The sequence below is a fragment of the Pollachius pollachius genome (assembly GCF_949987615.1).
Source record: "Pollachius pollachius genome assembly, chromosome: 3".
In the NCBI taxonomy this organism is placed as follows: Eukaryota; Metazoa; Chordata; class Actinopteri; order Gadiformes; family Gadidae; genus Pollachius; species Pollachius pollachius.
Window position 1 is genome coordinate 8974833 of NC_136936.1, and position 20624 is coordinate 8995456.

At 43.1% G+C, this 20624-nt stretch overlaps 1 protein-coding gene and 1 long non-coding RNA gene across 3 annotated transcripts; both read right to left on the bottom strand.

Moving 5' to 3' along the window:
• Positions 1-813: 813 nt before the first annotated feature.
• Positions 814-14972, bottom strand: LOC307072643 (transient receptor potential cation channel subfamily V member 1-like). Of its 2 annotated transcripts, XR_013811696.1 has the most exons (16): positions 14652-14972; positions 13896-14050; positions 13409-13561; positions 12540-12677; positions 11370-11674; positions 8953-9129; positions 8166-8321; positions 7773-7868; positions 7601-7671; positions 6922-7087; positions 6407-6473; positions 6006-6307; positions 5355-5470; positions 4467-4579; positions 3813-4379; positions 814-3736 (listed from the first exon to the last, which is right to left on the bottom strand). XR_013811696.1 is itself a non-coding variant. In XM_079732032.1 (15 exons), the coding sequence occupies exons 1-15, from the start codon at positions 14813-14815 to the stop codon at positions 4294-4296; spliced, it is 2265 nt and encodes a 754-aa protein (XP_079588158.1). In that variant the 5' UTR covers positions 14816-14972; the 3' UTR covers positions 814-4293. The 2 variants fall into 2 exon arrangements, 1 of the variants encoding a protein (XP_079588158.1); XM_079732032.1 differs by having other exon boundaries at positions 814-4379.
• Positions 14973-16959: 1987 nt separating this feature from the next.
• On the bottom strand, positions 16960-20422 carry LOC307072425. The gene is made up of 4 exons (XR_013811678.1): positions 20026-20422; positions 19023-19164; positions 18846-18918; positions 16960-18613 (listed from the first exon to the last, which is right to left on the bottom strand). It is a non-coding gene; the product is annotated as an uncharacterized lncRNA (long non-coding RNA).
• Positions 20423-20624: the final 202 nt, after the last annotated feature.

Genomic DNA, 20624 nt, shown 5'->3' on the forward strand with positions numbered 1-20624 from the left:
CAACAGTTTAGTTTTGGGTAATGGAGTTGGCACCCTTATAATCCCCCTGGCTCTGCACGTGCAGCTCCTAAAGCAGTGGTCCAAAGACATCCCATGATCCGATCCGGAATTGAAGGCACACCAATTTAAGGTTGGAGATATGGATTATGGAACAATGTCGCACATGTAAAAAACACATTGTTTAACACAGTATTCAATTGGGGAAAGGACTTGCAGTATGTGGGGTAAGTAATCGTTATAAATAGTAGTAATAATAATAGAAATCAGGAGCAACTTTCTCTCTCACTGTAACAGTATGTCAGTAATGCATTCAAGTCAAATCAAATCAACTAGTTTACTCAAAACAAGACATCCTGTCTTCAGTTAATCTAGGTGATCTTACTGTAACCTAAGATGTTGTATATCAGTTTGCGGCCCTCTAGTGTGTACTGTTTTGTTATTTCCCATCCTTCTAAACAACATTGCGTTTATTAAAGCTGTATCAGCAATGTTTGCTCTCCCCTCTTTGTTTTATTTCAATTGTGTATTGATTGAGTCATGGTTCTGATAGATTCACTTCCCTGTGGCCACAATTAAGTCAAAACAAAGTGGGATGCGCAAATATAATCTATTCAGATAACATGAATTAGAAATAAATTATACAGAATCATGTACAGTGGAGATTTTATGTGTTTTATCATTTCAAAATACATTAGATAAAAACCACAATGATGCCACTGGAACAGGGCAACCCATTAATAATGAACAGTGGAAAAAATATGACATTTCAATATATTGGATTATTCATAATAACATGTCAATGTGGCGTTTGTGATTATGAACACATGTCAGTCCACTAGAAATTTGAAAGCAAATTTGAAAATGTACTTAATGGTTTTTTAATACATAAATATTTTGAAAAGGGACGAAAGAAGAAAATGTAGTCTGCTTTTGGGTTGTTTGAAAATGTTTGGCAATAGTAAAAATTATATAGATCTGGAAAAAGAAATACATTTCTCCTCAGAGTACGTTTACTTGAACTTTTAAGTTTTCATACTAAATTCAACACCCTTCAACAGTGCCTGTGGTTTCTATAAAACAGATACTCTCCTCGTGGTGATGTATAGGACTTTTACAGAGCATAGCCATAGCAAGAAAACCTTAAGAATGGACCTACAGAGAATTAGCAAATAGCAACAAGATAACATTTCTTAGTTGGTGCGTTTAAGTCAACACTTGATATACAATCTGACAAAAGCAGCCTGAAAATATTACATCCATTTCAGTCTCATCCATTGGATTTTTCGGCAGAAACGAAAACATTTAAAAAAAGTCCAGCTCGAGCAACAGAATGGACAGATTGCTATGGTTGGCTGTTTTAACATTCCATCGAAGGGAAAGAAAGCCTCTGCCTGGGTCTCAGCGAGGTGTATGTGCCTGCTATAGCCTAGCTTCCTCCGGACGGGAAAAGAGGACACGGGAGCTTCTCGATGGCGAACCACTTAATGTTGCGTATCTCCTTCCGGGTTTTAGGGTTGAACTTGGTGTCTTTCGACAAAGCAGTGATGATGTACAGCCATGCCAACTGGTCAGTGATCTTCTGCTCGATGTACCTGTTCTTGCAGATGTGATCCTTTATGTCAAACCCCGTCTCTTCCATCACTGCACAGTCATGAGGAGCCTCGTCCTCGTTGACCTTTCCCTTCGGGAAGCCCCAGCCGGACTTGGCCAAATAGCCCTGAACAAGCAATACGTTGTCCTGGGATTGGTCTAAAATAATGGCACCGTACGTAGGGACACCCATCTTTTATTCCTTCCATTGTTCTATAACTTTCTGCACTTTATCCTCTCTTTTGGGCAGGAGAAACGGACAATGATGGAAGACGGCTTTGGCAAACAGTTTTTGTTGGTGATGAAGCGTGTGAGTGTGTGGATTGTTTCAGTGGTCATTCGCATACTTCTTGGTTTGACTCTGTTTCCTAACCCTAACCTCTACTTGATGATCCACTTGGAGTCCATAGTTGGAAGGCATAGTTCTCTCTTCATAATCGCGAGCCACCGTGGCCTGAATAATACAAATAAATGTAGCTTGTCGGTTGGATAATTCTCTGTTGGTACGTTGCTGTGTGTATTTGTTATCGTAGACAACTGCCCTTGCAAGGGTGGGGGGTGAACTTGAGACCAGAGAGACATCAAACCTTTCCCTGCTGTGCGTGGTCGTGCTCTGCCGTGCCGGGCCCCCACACAGTCATGTTCCACAGCTGTCCTATGAAGTGCCTCCGTGCTGGACGGGTGCTGCCAGGGGCCAAACGGTTCAGAGGGCTGGCGTGTGTGATGTGTGTGGATGTGCGTGTCGAGAGTCGACTGGAGACTTTAGGTACACACCCGAGAGCAAGAGGTGCACTAAAGGTGAAATACTTGTTATTTTTTTGTTTTTTGGGGAGGAAGTCACAATACTTTGAACTACTGATACTGTGTCATGGGACACGGTCCCCAAGTGTGCCACAATTTCTAGACACTGTTGCAACGCTTGTTGTATAGGACTGTTTGCCGTCTTCTCACTGACCAAAGTGACCAAGCGCCCTTCTTTTTGAACCACCCCGGTCCCTGAAAGGCCTGTGTGCACTTTTATTTTGAAATATAGCTTGTTTTATGGAGGCGGGGTGGACATGACTCATCTGGTCTTCAGTAATGCCTGTGGAAATAAATTGTGAAGATGTGACTAGAGTTAAAAAATAAAAGACTAAAAGAGTCATTGTCCCCAGTTTTGTTTTTGGCCTCATTTTCAGGGCTATTTTTCAGGGCTATTATATGTTCACTATGTATGATTGCACAATGTTATCCTAGTCGAATAGATGGATATTATAGGCTAAATCTAACAGTTCATTTGTGATTTGCAATTGATAGCAAAGAATAATCAATAGGAAATCAACAATTATTTGTATGCAATTGCCAGATCATCAATAAAATCAGTTAATGCTATAAAAGTGGATTCAACAATATCCATTCACTTTAAGAAAGTGAATGAAACACAACCATTAATAAAATGATTGACAATTGAGATACAAAGAGATGACATCTTAAAAACAAGCGAAAAAACGAATGGCATAAAATTGATGTTTTTTTTGTCAAATAAAGAGTAGACAACCTTTGCGTTTTGGATCAATATTGAAATAAGGAAGAAATCACATCATTTGATAAACCACGATCAAAATGGTTTAAAAGAGAGCCTTGCTCATTGTTTTCACTCTAGTTTACTAATGTGTGCAATAACGTGTGTTACTTCTTAAGTCTGAAATTAAATTAGAAAGGTAGGATTTTATATTTTCTTCGCCTAACCAATCCAAACCTGTATAAACTTCTGTTTGATTATAATGCCCTCCATTCAGACCATGGCTTCATTTATTTTCAAACTATTTCTATAACAACCTAGGTTCCCAACGGTTTCTAAAATGACCTAGTTGTCCCACCTCCCAGTCCCAGAGTGAAAGGGACAGGCTGGGAGATGTTTAGTTAAGGAAATGGAGAGTTAATTTCAGGGCCAGACAGTGAGATGCTGGTTAAAAGGTGAGGGAGCTAAGCGAAGGGCAGATTATAAATTAAGGATGATGAGTAGGTTAAAGGACAGCCTGTGAGGTGTTTCAGAAGCAGACAGTGGGTGGTTGAGGAGGTCAGATGACGGTGTCTTGGGCCTCAGGTCTTCCATATCTTTTGGAAGGAACCTTGGCGAAGAGTGGGCTTGTATTCCAAAAAAGCCCTGGAAGAAGAACACAGCCAACAAGTTATTTATTGTGTCAATTGCTCAAAGCACGGATGTGTTAGTGAATCCATACATTTTAGTTGGGCAGTGATCAACAAGGGATCCAGTTCGCCGTCCAGCTCTGGCTCTTCCTCCTTCAAGATGCCGAAATCCGTCCACCATTTTTTCCAGTTCACCTCCTCCTCCTCCTCCTACTCACCAGCCATAGCATGCATTGGGTTCTATAACTGCGTCAAAGATTTTGAGCCAGATCCTAATTAGGGTGACTAGTTTGATGCTTCTTTTTATGGCATTAAAGGCCCTCCTTGCCTTGTCTCTCAGGCCATTCACAGCTTTATTAAAAGGTCCTGTGGTGTTCATGATTAAACCGAGGTAGGTATAGGTTTTTGTTTGCCTTAGATTAACAGTCTCTCGTGGCATGTCTATTTGGTGAAGGCTGGGTTTTTTTATCAGTATCCTTGTTTTGGTTTACTCAGGTTCACTGTTAGGGCCCAGGTTTGAGAGAAACTGTGCAGAAGATCTAGGAGCTTCTGAACAGTGGACGGTAGAGGAGGTCAGATGACGGTGTTTTGGGGATCAGATATTCCAGATCTTCTGCTAAGAGCCATGGAGAAGAGTGGACCCATGTTCCATATATACCCTGGAAGACGAACACAGCCACCAAGTTATTTTTTGAGTTGATTCATTTTAAATTGCTCAAAGCACAGATGTGTTAGTGAATCCATACGTCTTTGTAGGGGGCCGGCCACCAAGATATCCGGTTTCACCTCCAGCTCTGGATCTTCCTCCTTCAAAATGCCCAGATTCGACCGCCATTTTTTCCAGTTTACCTCCACCACCCTTAAAAATGGGAATAGAAAACAATGATTTACCCAAAGAAACTATGTGGCTCATTCCATTAACTTAGAAACAATGTAGACCAGCTGGTTGGGACCTAAATTGCGAACTAGTGGACACAGAACAGAACCCTTAAAGGAACACTCCACCCATTTGCATTAAGCTTTGCATTGTTAGAAACCCAGTCATACTTTTGAATGGTCATGCAACACTATCTCATTTTCCACTGAGACGGTAGAAATCCGTATTTACCGCTTACATTTCCTTCTGGCAATGACGCAAATATCGTCATTTTGCGTCATTGCCAGAAGGAAATACAAGAGGGGGGATTTCTATTGAGACTACAAGCACTAGTCCCACCCTTTCAATCCCGCCCATAGGGGGTGGGTCCTAATGCACTAACAGACCTATCACAGATCCTTTTTTCCTTTTTATCCTTTTTTATATACCCTTAAAAATGGGAATATAAAACAATGATTTACCCAAAGAAACTATGTGGGGGAGGCCCAGTGGCTCATCCCATTAACTTAAAAAAACATGTAGACCAGTTATAGGTTGGGACCAAAATTGGGTTGCGAACTGGTGGACACAGAACAGAACCCTTAACAAAACCGGTTCACCAAGTCCGGGTTTATTCCCTCGCTTTAACCGCCTTAACTATGTCTCTCACTCACCTGTACTTGACTGCACAAAAAGTCCCAAACAAATATTTGTCAGACCCAACTGTGTGTTTTGATGTTCAGACCTCTCGTCCGATGATGTTGCTTTGGTGACTCACCTGAAGCATGTCCGATTTCCGGTGGGCAAACACAGGGTCTTCATCATGCCTGATTGCAGCCTGTTCCTCAGGCAGCGGGGCAGTGATCTCTCCAGGTCGAGGATGGTCAGAGACCTCTGTGGGACCACATACAGCCGTGGTACACCTTCAACACTCTCACTCGGAGCACTGGCGAATGAACTCCTACCCTGGGCCATGATGGTCTAATGGTGGTTAGGGGGTTTGACCCCCAGCCGAATGCTTCTGGTTCTGCAGTCAACCTGTAGGTATCCCTTAAGTAGGTTGCCTTAACCTTTCCCCTAGCTGCTCCTTGACGGCATGTATCTGGATTCACTGTAAGACACTTTAGACAAAAGCGACTCCTAAGACGTTACACTTAGTTCACTAAGGTTGTGACATTAACATCATGAGGCCTGAGGCGCAACCATCAACCATCAACACCATCTAGGTGATTATATATATATACTGTATATAGATATTGCAATTGCTCTTCCTTTTAGGTGATGTCCTGCAATTCAGAATGAAGAGCAGTTTGGGGGATTTCACTCAACAAAGACTTTGGACAACCCCACGTGGTGATTCCAGGGTTCACAGGGAAAACAAACATGACCTTTTCCTCCCACCGAGACCTGCTTGGAGGACCGGTCCTACCTGCAGTCTCCAGATGCTCTCGCTCTCCCGGGACACCCTCTCCACGGTTTCACTCATCAGGGCGATGAGCATGTTGAGCATCAGGATGTAGGTGAGCACGATGTAGCTGATGAGCAGGATGTAGAACACCTCAATGTACTCTATCTGGTCCGTGAACTCCAGTTCTCCCATGCCAATGGTGAACTTGAACAGCTCCAGTGCCGTGAAGCGGATGTTTTTGTACGTCAGTTTTTGGCACTTCAACGCCTGGGAATGGTTTAGCGCTTGATCGAGGGGGTCCTCCTCTACGAGTGTCACGAACGCTATCCAGACATAAAGACATTTTCTTTGGCAAGATGCTTTTACACATTAAATGTCATTAAATGTGCTTAATATGTGAGATTTAAGTACAATGTACTTACCGGCAGAAAATCCCAAAAGAAAGACCACATAGACAAATAGAAAGCAAATTATGTCGCTTAATATGATCTGCAAAAAAATAATAATATGTTGATTAAAGCCAGGTTAAGGTTATTTTTCTAACTCTTAATCATAGTTACAGCCTAGATGAAAGAACATCTCTTAACTCTGATAACATAGAGAGAATCCTCCCTCCAAACATTCATGTTCTGAATCTAGCAGCATGTTTCGGGAGTCAGTATTTCTGAAACCGTGGCACTGGAGTGACCTCCCAGTGTGCATAAAACAGAGATCTGAAGCGAGAAGGGTGTGAGGGTGGCTAGGAACTTGGTACAGGCTGTGGAAACAGTTTTACACTGTTCTAATCAGAATGGGAAGTTTTACTCATTTGTATTTGTATTTGGGATGAGTTGCAATCATATAATTAATATCTACTTCTAAAGTACTTGTTTCCCATCGAGGTCCACAGTGGCAATACGTTTACAACACCTCACCAATCAGAATCAATTCAACTCACCCGTTGTATCATCACGTTGTACATGCCCATGCGCTTGGAGCCCCGAGAGAAGTAGAGGAGGTTGATCCAGGCCAGGGCCAGAGAGAGTACCAAGGGGCCCACATACGCCCTCCACCCGAACGCGTACAAGACGGTGCAGACCAGGAGAAGTGAGGCCTGCAGGAAGCTATACGAGACAATACAGCAGAACAGGAATGTGACTTTGACTGGATTATTTCCCAGATCCTAACCCAACCTTTAGAGCCCAACTGTCACTATTTAGTTATCCATGCTTTTCAGCCTCAATGTCTGCCTAAACTGGAAAAATGGCTCCACATAGGAATGGACCACATAGGATGCAATGTACAACTAACCTAAACCTTACCAAACCCTAAGTCTTACCACTAAACCAACATTCAATCTTTCGACCTGACTCTTTTAACAGCTAACCACTAACTCTAAACTTGTAGCCGAACCGTAGCACCATCTAACCATAGCACCATAACCATCTGAACGCCTAACCCCCACCTTGCGTCCTTCTTGCTCTTCCACACATGTCTCTGCAGGAATCAAACAGAAGTCTGCATCAAACTCAAACTACCTTATCACCTCTGACTGCAAAAGGATAATCATTTACCAAAATGTAACTCATGTTGCCTTCACCTGCTGCATTGTTAGCATTTCATTCTCAGTTACTCACAAGGATATTTCATTGAATCCATCGATGTACATGGATTTGATGCGGGGAGGTTTCCTCTTGAAGTCCACTATCTGTGGGTGGGGTGAATAAGTTTGATTGGTGGCGTTATTCGTTTTTTCCAGAATTCAGTCCTGCAGAATACTGAACCAAGCTGTGGGAATATTCTTCTCACCCCTTTGATGAAGAAGTAGACCGCCCCCAGGACACTGACCAGCTCCCCGATACAGCGAAAGCAGTCCAGAGGGGTGTTCTCCACGGGGAACGGAGGCTGCAAGCGAACAGGTAAGGGAGCTTCACTACAGTTCCTCAGGACTTTAGAAAGTACTTTGTGGATCAGAGGTTCTACCTGTGATCCACAGGATTGTTGTTCTCTAAATCCTTTAGATACTCTGCCTTTTTAAGGAACTAGATCATGCAGCTCTTGGGTTTTTCTGCAGCTACGCCAATACTTTGATTGGATTGCTCTGATTATTCTCAAGCTCACTTGTAAAGGCACTTTGCATAAAAGACAAACCAAATGTAAACGTTATGTTAAGATAAACATGGGTTATGGTGTCTGTCTCACCTGCCCTTCCTTCCTGTTGAAGGCGACAGTGGTGAAGATGCCCAGGTACACCAGATATACCAGGAAGTTGAACAGGAAGAACTTTTGGGCAAACCTCTGCCACTTCTTCTCCAGCAGGCTGTGTAGAGGCTCCACCTGCAGCATCCCTTGACGGTTCTGAGTTCATAGGTTGATGTTCAGTCAGCAATGTTACGTAAATTAAGCATATAAGCTGCATTACCCCCCCATAGCCACATCGGAGCAAGATCAAACATATAAGCCGTAATTACTACACACAGCCACAAGGGAGCAGGATCAAACATACAAGCTGTAATAACTACTCCAGCCACAGAAGGCAGCATCTTTAACACAGACACAGAAGCCGGAGCTAATACGTCACATAGGCCACGCCTACTCAATACTAACACAGCGCCAGGAGCCAGATGAGGTCAGAAACATAGGGCAGTCCCGAGGTAGATACGAGGGCCAGCCGTTTGTCGCTCACACGCGTGCTAAATACAATTCCCCTCCTTTCGCATCATAGTTACCATACCGAAATACTTAATAAATAAAGTGATTTACTTTCGTCATTGATGTATATGATCACAAAATAAAATCTACAAAAAGTAGACAGAACACTAACTAAGTACAAAGATAAATCCTCTGGATAACCGCCGCACCAGCGGAGCTTGTTCTGTTAATAGCAAGGAGGGACTCCTCTCACAGAACCTATTCAATGGATCACTACCACCATCCTGCCAAGTATTTAGAACGGATAGGGGAACACCTCAACACCTTCCCGCTGTACCTTGATGGCATTCCCGAAGACAATGATCTCCAGGACTGAGTTTTCCTCGCTGGTGTCGATGGAGGTCATGTCGTACAGCGAGGAGCGGGTGGGCCCGTAGACCCAATCAGTGAACTTCCGGGACAGCCTCTTGGTCTCTTCGTCTGTGAACTCCCGCTGCACCAAATGCCTGAACAGCTGCATAGCAAAGAACAACAGAAGCATGAGTGACGTTAGATGGGACAAAATTGAATCATACCTGTCCCCACACAAGACAGGTCCTTCCACTCTTCGATCTAGCCAGTGGAGGTTTAATGTCTCATGAAGAAAGATGACGTATGTCTGGAGAACTGAACAACATGGCAGTGTAGTCGTTCAGGTGGAGCTATGAGATGTTCAAGACAGGAATTTAATATAAACCCTCATACTATCTCTTACCCTAAAACTATATATAACCCTGACTCCAACACAATCTCAATACTTATACCAAACCATACAACCAAAAAGCAGACTCTGAAACCTAACACAAATAGGAAACCCTAATCCTAAAACCAAACCTTAGAATCAGAACCCAAACCCTAAAACCTAACCAAGGGCGTAGGTTTGGTCTGAGCTTTGATGGGGACACTACCCAGACACCCCCCTCCCCCCCCTTGTCTAGATAGAGACAACGCAGCGATATCAACATGAGTAGTTCTAGCTGGAGAAGGGCATGTATTCATTCTATTGAAGTCTAACGCAATACTTTATTGTAAAGCCTACTGTTGTTGTTTTTATAATTGCCATTTCACTATTTTCCTCAAATTCATGCGCTGAATAGTGACCTGGTTGTGCGTGTGTGTGCGTGTGTGTGTCTGTTGGGTTATCTGGATTATTTAGGATGTAGCAAGCAAGTGATAACCAGTGATAACCAGATAAGACAATGAAATCCGCGAGCTGCTGACCATCATGGGAGCGAAGGTGATGCAGGCCAATGGCAGTTCTACACGGGTGCCTACGGGGGCCAGTGCCCCTGTAGACATGTCCCTGCCCCCCCTGTGGCCCCCCGTGCTGACCAAATAAAATAATGACGATTTTACTGATTTTACAGAACTAATTTGATGCAACGTTCTACACGATTGACATGATTAACGTGATTTCTCCTGTTGCAAGAGACAAAGCTAAGCAAAACGACTTCATTTCGTAAGTGACTTGTTGTTCTTGCACATAACCGTGTTACTTTAGTTCCTCACACTGATGATGAAATTAAGTTTGTAAATATCTGGTCTCGATATATTTAGAAACTTAATCATATCTAAGCAAACTCATCGAAGCAGAAGCGAATATCCAAATGTCAGTATCCTTGCTAGGTCTAGGCTACACAATGTTGTGATGTTAACCACGTATTTTCATCCGTTTTGGCTGCTGCATTGGGATAACATACATTTGAGTAAAGAGTAGAAGGCTATCTGCCCATGTTAACGAGGGAGGGATGGTTATGCAACGAATTTAATGCATGCCCCTATGTTTTTTTTTTTCTAATAGCAGCTATCATGAAATGAGGAAAGAACGGTAGAACAGGGAAGCACAGCCTCTTGGGAGACAGTTTCTCCACACTGAAACTGATGAAATAAATAATAAATGGCACTGTACTGTATTTTTTATTTTTCATTTTTTATGGCCCTACCTCTCTTGCACGCTTGTACAAAACAAATGTTTAGATGATTTTAATGATTTAGGGCATAAGCTCTATCAATTTAAGATAGTTTGACAGAAAAATACAGACTGGTGAAGTTAAAAACTCTTGTACAAATTAAATGTTTGATAGTTTTAAAGTAAAATAAAGTCATTGTATATGCATATACGTTTTTTACCTGCATTTCCGACAGCACTTAGTATTGTTTCTTTGCTCTTTCCTCCAAGGGTCAAACGTAAAAAAAAAAGTTAATCTTTAAATATCATTTTTAGCCTTTTTTTGGTGGCCCCTCCTTGGTCCCCCTAGTAAAATGTGTCTAGAACCGCCACTGATGCAGGCGCATTAAACGAAGACAGGGAGAGATGGTGTGATATACGAGAAAGACGCAGAGGAATTTTCCTTGCGTGCCAAGCCGCGAACGAACCGGCTTGGCATTGTAAAAAGGCCCTTGACCTATTTTGGGAGGCGGTACAGAGGTTGGGAATTTAACCCTTTGAGTACTGCATGAGGTGCTTTTTTTTATTTCAACCTGAATATTGGTGGGGACATTTCAGTCGTCATTTGACGTTGGTGAGGACACGTCTTTAGGTCCCCACGCAAATCGACGCCACTGAAACTAACCAAAATAACCCTGGCAATATCTCTAATCCTAACCATAAGCCTAACTTTTAAATGATCTCCAACCCAAATCCTATCTCTCACCCTTACCTTACACCAAGCCTATTTCATGTGCCCCTAACCGTCTGTGAAGAACCAACCGTACCCCTATCTTCCCCAGCTTGGCGGCCAGCTTCAGCGGCGTCAGGCCATGTTTGTTCTCGATGGCCTCCAGGGAGCCTTCTCCTTTCAGGGCCAGCCTGGTGTCCCGGATGAGCACCTCGTCGTACATCCGCACGATGAACTCTGTGTTCTCTACGGTGTTGTCGGCGATGACCACCAGGGCGTGAAGCACCGTGTTGCCCAGGGAGTCGTGGTCACGGCTGTCAGCACACCTGTACTGGTTCTCCATGAGGAAGGAGACCACATCTAATTGGTTGGTGCAGGCGGCCAATGAGAGGGGGAGCTCACCTGTTTGAAACACATTTCAGAGTCAGTCATTTAGAAGATATGTCTTTTGAGAGCGACTTGCAAGTAAGGCCAAGGACCATCGAGGTATACTGTAGGCCCCGTCCCATTATTCCCCCTAGCCCTAGATTTGAGCTGTGGCAGCTAGCCAGCTCGGTACCTCACTTGCAGCTAAGGGAGTATCACGAATTACCCAGGATACCTTGCAAACTCAACAAGCAGCAATTTTTCCAACAGTTATACATTATGTTAAATTATTTGACCATAGACTGGATTTAAATAGTAGTAGGGTTCCTCTTGTAGTGTAGACACGTCGATGCTGCGTGTGATGTAGGGGAGCACGTTCGCTATGCTAATTTGCATAATATGAATTATAGTGGTGTCCCACTTCATAGGGAAAGATCTTCACTCTCACTTCCCTGTTTGAGGGTGCTTTACTGTGGAGGAAACTCAAAGCAGGTGTTCTCACTAAGGGGAGAGTAATGGGACGGGGCCGTAGCTTAGGGTAAAAATTGGAGTAGCAACAGAATATTCCAGGTGTTTCACAACTACCTTTCTAGAGATACTGCTGGACAGAGTTCAGAGTATCTAAAATAATTTCAGAGGCAAGGTGAGTGGATACACAGGTAGGAGAGTTTAAAGCCAATTCGTCTGCTATGGGTTTGGCTTCAGAAGTGTCAGAAAGCTATTCTAAAAACAAAAATCAGTGCTTTTATATCAGTGCTGAAACTATTCTCTATTGACATAAAATGTATAAATTCAAATTTGGATAGTTACTTATTTATTTTTGTCGTGTATCAAGTAACTAGACCAAACATTTGCTGAGAGTACCTTTAGAAATATAAACATTTGGTTGCCCGCTCCTCACCAAAATAAAAGCCCCGTTTTGAATTGAGCTGGAAGAAGGCTCCATTTGCTTTGGCCTGCACATCTGCTCCTTTCTCCACCAGGAGCTTCACCTGATCGAAGCTCCGCCGCTCGATGGCCACATGCAGGGCCGTCTGGCCTGATAGAGGAGGTGGAGGAGGAGACACAGGTTGTGGGATATTCATGTATGGATTGGAAATAACACTTGGAGGTATTTCCAAGCAAAACAGGATATTTGGGGGTAACAAAAGGTATATGATTTGATACATTGTGATGCGTATGGGCCTGTATCGTGGACCCTATTCTGATGTCTGTTTCTCGATTGGAGTTGACTAACTGGGCCCACTGCTGAACAGCCAAGATAGAGCTAACATTAGCATTGGAAAAGCGCCTGAATGATGCTTTTTGTGTGTCTACATGCACAGTCCTGTGACTTCAACACAGGCCCAGTTTGAAGTTCTTAAAGCAATAGCTTCCACCACCTTTCTGTTTGCATTAACTTACTCAACAGTGTGTTTGTCTGTGTGTGTGTGTATGTGTATGTGTGTGTGTGTGTGTGTGTGTGTGTGTGTGTGTGTGTGTGTGTGTGTGTGTGTGTGTGTGTGTGTGCGTGCGTGCGTGCGTGCGTGCGTGGGTGCGTGTGTGGTAGGGCATTGCTTAGATCATTCAATAAGATTCATGTTGTTCAGTTGAGGGATAATTGTGCACCCATTTCTCTAGGAGAGTCATTGTATATACATATACATTTTTCACCTGCATTTCCGACTGCACTTAGTATTGTTTCTTTGCTCTTTCCTCCAAGGGTCAAACCCACTTAAAGGTTTAGGGCCCTGGTTGGGGTCTTTAGTAGATAACCAGAAAGTGACCTACCTTTGAAATGCTCGTCGCTGTAAGCCGCGTTGACAAACTCTTTCAGGTCTCCACTTTTCTCCGATATGTCGAGCAGGACTTGAATGGTGTCGTTTTTTCCGTCATTCAGGTTTAGAAGGGCTTTCAGAAGGGCTGTCTTACCATTGCCTTTATCTTGAGGTAAACAACATCATCATGATACAAACATTATGCATGCTGATCCTTCATATGACATCCTCTTTGAGGATTCCCAGGGACAGGATAGTCAAAAGGTTCTGTCCCAGATGTCAGAATAAGACCTGTACTAGAGTAAGATGCCCCTACCTGCTTCTTAAAAGCAGGTAAGGGCAACAGCCATCATTGTTAGTTGCTTTGGATGGAAGTGTCTGCTAAATGAATGCTATATAGTAAGAAAACACCGCCCAGGTTGCTAGGGACATAACTACCAACCAAGCCCTTGCTCCCCACCTGGGAATACGGAAGACAGATACACCTCCTCCATACTTGCCTATGTACTCTGGGCTGGTGAGCTTCAGATGGTGGAGCTGCAGGAAGTCATGCAGGCCGCTTAGGGGGCCAGGGTCTCCTTTGGAAGCAGCCTCAAACACCTTATTCCGGGTAAACTTTCCACTGAACGCATGGTCCACCACGCTTAACTCCTCTCTGCCATGTCGGACAATAACACACTGTTTAGTCATTGAGCAGACGCTTTCATCCAAAGAGACTTTTTGAACTTTTATTTACGTCGTTTTGTGAGCAGGTTACACATCTTATTCAAAAGGATGACTGAAGGCATTCAAACACAGAACCTTTTGGCTGGGATTCAAACATCCTCACCACTAGACCTAGTCCTATGTTTAAGAGCTAACAACAATAGGAAATGATCTTTGATCTTTTAACCAAGACTTTATTGGTGCTATAAATATGTTCAAGGGCAGTTGGTCTAAACATGATTGCATTGTTGTACATTCCTTTGTGTGATCAGTAGGCTGGTTATTAAATATTCTGTATGTTTGGCGTCGTAACCCTTGATTTCTTCCTTGGGTTAACAATGTAGCTTCATTCACCACAAGCAGAAACTTGTTTTCCTGTACACGTCACCCTGGTTAGACACCTGGCAGTTCAGAGCAGCTGTGATAAAAATAGACCATGTCTCTTTCACCTTAATACAACACCCAATACTTCTTCAGGTAGGGCTATGGCTCAATAGGTGAACCCAGGTGAACAAGAACAGCTATTTCAGGTAAACAACAGGTAGACATACCCTTTGGTGACGGCCACCATGGTGGTGTCCATGGGGGAGGGGCTTCCAACCGGGCTGACTTTCATGAACAGCCAATCCAATCCAATGGGACTCAAATCTTCCAGTTCCACAGTTTGGTCTGACCCAGGTTCAGGCCAGTCTCCGTCTATCGGTGTCTTGCTCATCGTGTCTTGGTTCTGAAGCTCAAAGTGTCTTATTCCCTTGAAATATTGAATGACTCTGCACACCTCTTAGGCAGAGCAAGGTGTCTGCATGTGTGTGTGAGTACTCAACGAAGCTGTACAGGTGAAGAATAAGCGCAGTGGAGGAGTTGTGCTGCTGTTTTATAGGTAGATGTGGGTTGCACTGGTTAGGCGACTCCCGCTCACTCCCTACCCCGCCCCAACTTCCAAACAACATCTTGTCTGACGACAGGGTTGTCAAACAAGTATAGTTTATGTGTAATCTCACTTAGAATTGGTCTTGCTTGTCTGAATAATCAGACCCGGAAACCAGTGGGAGAAAATGACTTCCCCGTTTCTGTTTCCTCCTATCAGAGTTGGCAGTTGGTCCATTACTCAAAGCACTGATGACCTAAGGGGTAAAGTACTAGGTTACTCCTACTCAGTCTCCATGATGGTGTTGTAGCTGTGGAGGTGTTTGCCTGACCGCAGCACCACCAACAGTTTAGTTTTGGGTAATGGAGTTGGCTCCCTTATAATCCCCCTGGCTCTGCACGTGCAGCTCCTAAAGCAGTGGTCCAAAGACATCCCACAATCCGATCCGGAATTGAAGGCACACCAATTTAAGGTTGTAGATATGGATTATGGAACAATGTCACACATGTAAAAAACACGTTGTTTAACACGGTGTTGAATTGGAGAAAGGTCTTGCAGTACGTGGGATAAGTAATCGTTATAAATATTACTATTAATAATGGAAATCAGGAGCAACTCTCTCTCTCACTGTAACAGTATGTCAGTAATGCACTCAAGTCCATCAACTAGTTTACTCAAAACAAGACATCCTGTCTTCAGTTAATTAGATGATCTCACTGTAACCTAAGATGTTGTATATCAGTTTGCCGCCCTGTGTATTGTTGTGTTACTTCCCATCCTTCTAAACAACATCTTTAAGATTCTGAGCTTTTATTAAAGATGTATCAGCAATGTTTGCTGTCCCCTCTTTGATTTGATTCAATTGTGTATTGATTGAGTCATGGTTCTGATAGATTCACTTCCCTATGGCCACAATTAAGTCAAAACAAAGTGGGATGCGCAAATATAATCTATTCAGATAACATGAATTAGAAAGAAATTGTACAGAACAATGTACAGTGGAGATTTAATGTGTTTTATTGTAGAAATTATAAATATGATACATCAATTATATTTATATTATTTAAGAAGGATTTTATCATTTCAAAATACATTAGATAAACTGCAACAGGGTAACCCAGTAAAAATGAACAGTAGAAAAGATATGACTTTTCAATATATTGGATAATTTATATTAATGTCAATGTGGCGTTTGTGATTATGAACACATGTCAGTCCACTAGAAATGTGAAGGCGAATTTGAAAATGTACTTAATGGTTTTTTGATACATACATATTTTGAAAATGGATTAAGGAAGAAAATGTAGCCTTGGGTAGTACGTTTTCTTGAACTAAGTTTTCAAACTAAATTCAACACTCTTGTGCCTGTGGTTTCTATCAGACAGACATTCTCCTCGTGGTGATGTATAGGACCTTTACAGAGCATAGCACGTAGCAAGAAAACCTTAAGGATGGACCTACAGAGAATTAGCAAGTAGCAACAAGGAGAAATTTCTAAGTTGGTAGGGGAGAGTGGGGTAAAGTGAGACATTTTTTACATTTGCTCCCCTCTAAGCGAGCTAAAATGACATATCAGTAAAATGTACACATTTACCATTAATTCAGGATGTTTCCTAGCCATGGAAATTATCAGAATGAATTCAGGACGAAGGGCAGTGAAAATATGATTGTTTTTTAAAAAGTGGTCTTGTGTCTCACTTTACGCCATCTCAGGGGTAAACTGAAACAGGCCAGCGAAATCAATGGGGTAAAGTGAATCAGCAAGGGGTAAACTGATCCACTTACTTTATCCACTCTGAAACTACCATAACAACACATGTTGTAACAGTTAGAATCCTGACAGCTAGCTTGACAACCACACATTCCACAACTAATTTCAGACTAGTTACAGAATCATGGGGATTGTCAATTAAGCCCTTTTTTTTTCTAAACACTTTAAAGAAACTCTGAACAAAATCAAATACAACATAGTATAATTCAAAATGTTTTAATTAACATTCAAATGACAGATAGAACCAGATAGATTAGAACACAGTCTGGGAGTCAGAACACAAAAACGAAACAGCTAGAACAGCCTGGGACTCAGAACACAGGACTAGATCCACATGGATTAGAACATCAGCCTACTCTTTGGATGTGCTTTATGTGTTAACTCGAAGTAGGCAACTCCACATTCCAGCCCTGAAGGTTACAGGGAAAGATGAAGAGTTGCTCTCTCCGTGTGGTTCCTCCAGGCCTTTTAGGTTGAGGCAGCTTCTTCACCACGTCACTTTTATGAACATGTGCCACATCATTTTCCTTTATAGCAAACATGGGTCTCTCGCTCTCTTTCGTGTTTCCCATGATTCTTCTGAGTAATTGTGCAAGTATTTCGTCATCCTCAACTTCCTCAACCATGCCAATGTAACGGACGCTTCTGTGTTTGGTTGCAAAGTTTACTATGACAAAGTCACCAACGGACAGATCTGTGTTTCCTGGATCACTTCTCTCATCCTCAGAGCTCTCTTCGTCAGACACATCATCAAGTGGGACAGGGACATCACTCTCCTCAGAGCTGCTAACTACGATTTACTTTTTCGTTGCTTTCTTTTTCGGTTTTCCCTTTTCTTTGCTATTTTGCTTTTTCCCTGCCAGTTTCTTTTGACTTTCTTTATAAGCCTTTTCAATTGCCTGCTTCTCAAGAGTATCAGTTATGATGGCTGTCTTCACACGCTTTCGTTTGGTTTGTGTTCTGGGGGAACATTTGGGAAGTGGTACGATTTCACGAGGAGACACATATCCAAGTCGGCTGGGAACACGTGGCACATCTGAGTCAGCTGGCGGGGCACATCCATGTGGACCATGTGCAGTGGATGAATTAGCATCATCGAGTGATTTATCTGCAGCGGGTGGACCATCTGCAGCGGGTGGACCATCTGCAGCAGGTGGACCATCTGCAGCGGGTGGACCATCTGAAGTCGGTGGACCATCCGGATCATCTGCAGTGGCAGGCTGCAGCTCAGGGTTTGGCCGGTCGGACACCATGGATGGTGCAAACGCTCCATCAGGGAAAATTTCTCGGTTATATGGGAAAATCCCAGTGGACCTAAATCCAGAAGTGATGTTGCGTGGTGTCACTGCTGACATGAAGGCCTCATTCACAAGTCCAGCAATCTGGTAGATGGAGACTGTTTTGCCAGGGTTAGATCTCATCCACCCATCAAGAGCTCGGCTGTATTGGGTCTTGAACGGGCCATACACGGTCACGTCGAGAGGCTGCAATCGATGGAATGTGTGGGGAGGGATGGTGAGCAGAACAATACCGTTGCTCTTGGCTACTTCTACTGCTTTGAGTGAGATGTGAGCCTTCAGGTTATCCAGGATAAGCAGCATGGGACGGTCAGGGGTGCAGTTAGTGTGCTGTATCAGGTGATCAAGGAACTCAGGCCAGGTGTCTTCATTCATCCATCCCATTCTGGTGGAGGTACCTTTGGCTCCTGGAGGTGCTCCTATCATGAAGCAGTCCTTAAACTTAACACTGGGGAAGACAAACATGGGAGATGTGGCATTGCCAGCAGCATTCACTGCACACACCACAGTCACCAATTCTCCTCTCTCAGCCGATGTGACAGAACCAACTTGCTTTTTTCCTTTCTCTGTCACAACCTGAATCAAATAGAAAGTTTAGAATCAATGGCATGTACAATTAGTAGGCTACCACTGGTCTGAAAGTTGTATTTAATTGTACTTATTTTCAGTCCATTCATTTTTTCCAGTTGACAAGTTCACAAAATTACTAATAGCATTAGTTTCTGCATTCTGTCAATAGCTAGCTGGTCATTATCACAAGCCACTCAGTATCAGCCTGGTGCTCTCTAGTGTATCATGTGTAGCTTACCTGCCGTGGCTTTTGTACTGTAACTACGCCTGTTTCATCCACATTGTAAATCATGTGTGGAGGGAATTTATGCCTGTTAAAGATGAGACGCAAGGGAAGAACCTTATCAGAATCAAAAACAAATCTTACTGGTAAATCCTCCATAAAAATGTGCAACTAAAGAATTAATTCTGTCACCTGTCCATCACTACAGCCAGATTGTCAAAGAACTCCGCGACTGTAGTTTTATTGAAGGCTGTAGCCCTTCCCATTGATGTTGCCTCTGGAGTTCGGACAGAGAGATGGCGACGTGCTAGGAAGCTGCCAAACCAATCTGCACCTTGAGTAGACAATTCATTATTATAAGATTTAGCTTTGTGGCAAGATCTGTTGGCCTTAGTTAACCTACAGAATCATGTGATCTCTTGCACACCCTAGCCTACCTGCACATTGTGTCTTTGTCCAATTGGCAGGGACAGGGATATAGTTTTTCTCTGCATATTCAAATGCCAGTTGACGGCACTTAACTGGAGGAAGGCCATGGAACTGGTCAGCTAGTTATTTCAAGTGTTGGGCAAGCTCCTCCTCCATCTCATCTGTGAATATTCTCTTTGCCTCAGCTACTGCACCCCAGGCTACTGATTTTACTCCCCCTTTCTCTTTTTTCTTCGTGAACCTTAGGAGGCTTGACTTGTCAATATGTCTGTCCCTTGCAGCTGCTCTTAAAGACATCTTCCCTTCCTTGACCTCAGCGGCTGCACTTTCCATCTCCTCAAGGGATGTTTTGCCCCAGGTTGTCTTCCTGCTGTATATCCTTGGCATGATGGCTTTTCTACAATGTTTATGACATTAAAAATAAAACATATGTGATGTAATATTACATTAAAATATGTTTAAGACTAAACTTAACTTGTGCCTCATGGTGGGGTAAAGTGAGACACTGTCTCACTTCACCCCACAGCATTTGTCTCACTTTCCCTCACCACCACCATTTTAGAAAAAATGACCTCTCTTAGTAAATCAGGCTAATCTTCAGCTAGCATCATCACATGGTTTTATATGTTGGTAGTTCATCAACATGTATGATATAAGTTTTTCTACCTGAATCAATTTGCTTTGGCACAACAGTTGATTAAGTTGACAGCAAGAAAATTTACTTTAAAATGCAAAAAATATATTTTGGTGAAAAAAACATGCTTACCACAGCACCAGGAGGTTCTCTCCTTCATGGCCAAGGGGAAATGGGAGGGGCTTGAAAACATAATGGTCACATGACCACAAATGTGTCCCGTTGCCTAGATACAGGGGGTGTCTCACATTACCCAATGTCTCACATTACCCCGTTCTCCCCTACGTTTAAATCAACACTTGATATACAATCTGACAAAAGCAGTCAAAATATATAGCAACAAAATATTACATCCATTTCAGTCTCATCCATTGGATCTTTCGGCACAAAAGAAAAGTCCAGCTCGAGCAACAGAATGGACAGATTGCTATGGTTGGCTGTTTTAACATTCCATCGAAGGGAAAGAAAGCCTCTGCCTGGGTCTCAGCGAGGTGTATGTGACTGCTATAGCATAGCTTCCTCCGGACGGGAAAAGAGGACACGGGAGCTTCTCGATGGCGAACTACTCAATGTTGCGTATCACCTTCCGGGTTTTAGGGTTGAACTTGGTGTCTTTCGACACACCTGTGATGACGTACATCCGTGCCAACTGGTCAGTGATCTTCTGCTCGATGTACCTGTTCTTGCCTTTATGTCAAACCCTGTCTCTTCCTTAACCTCATGGACCGCAC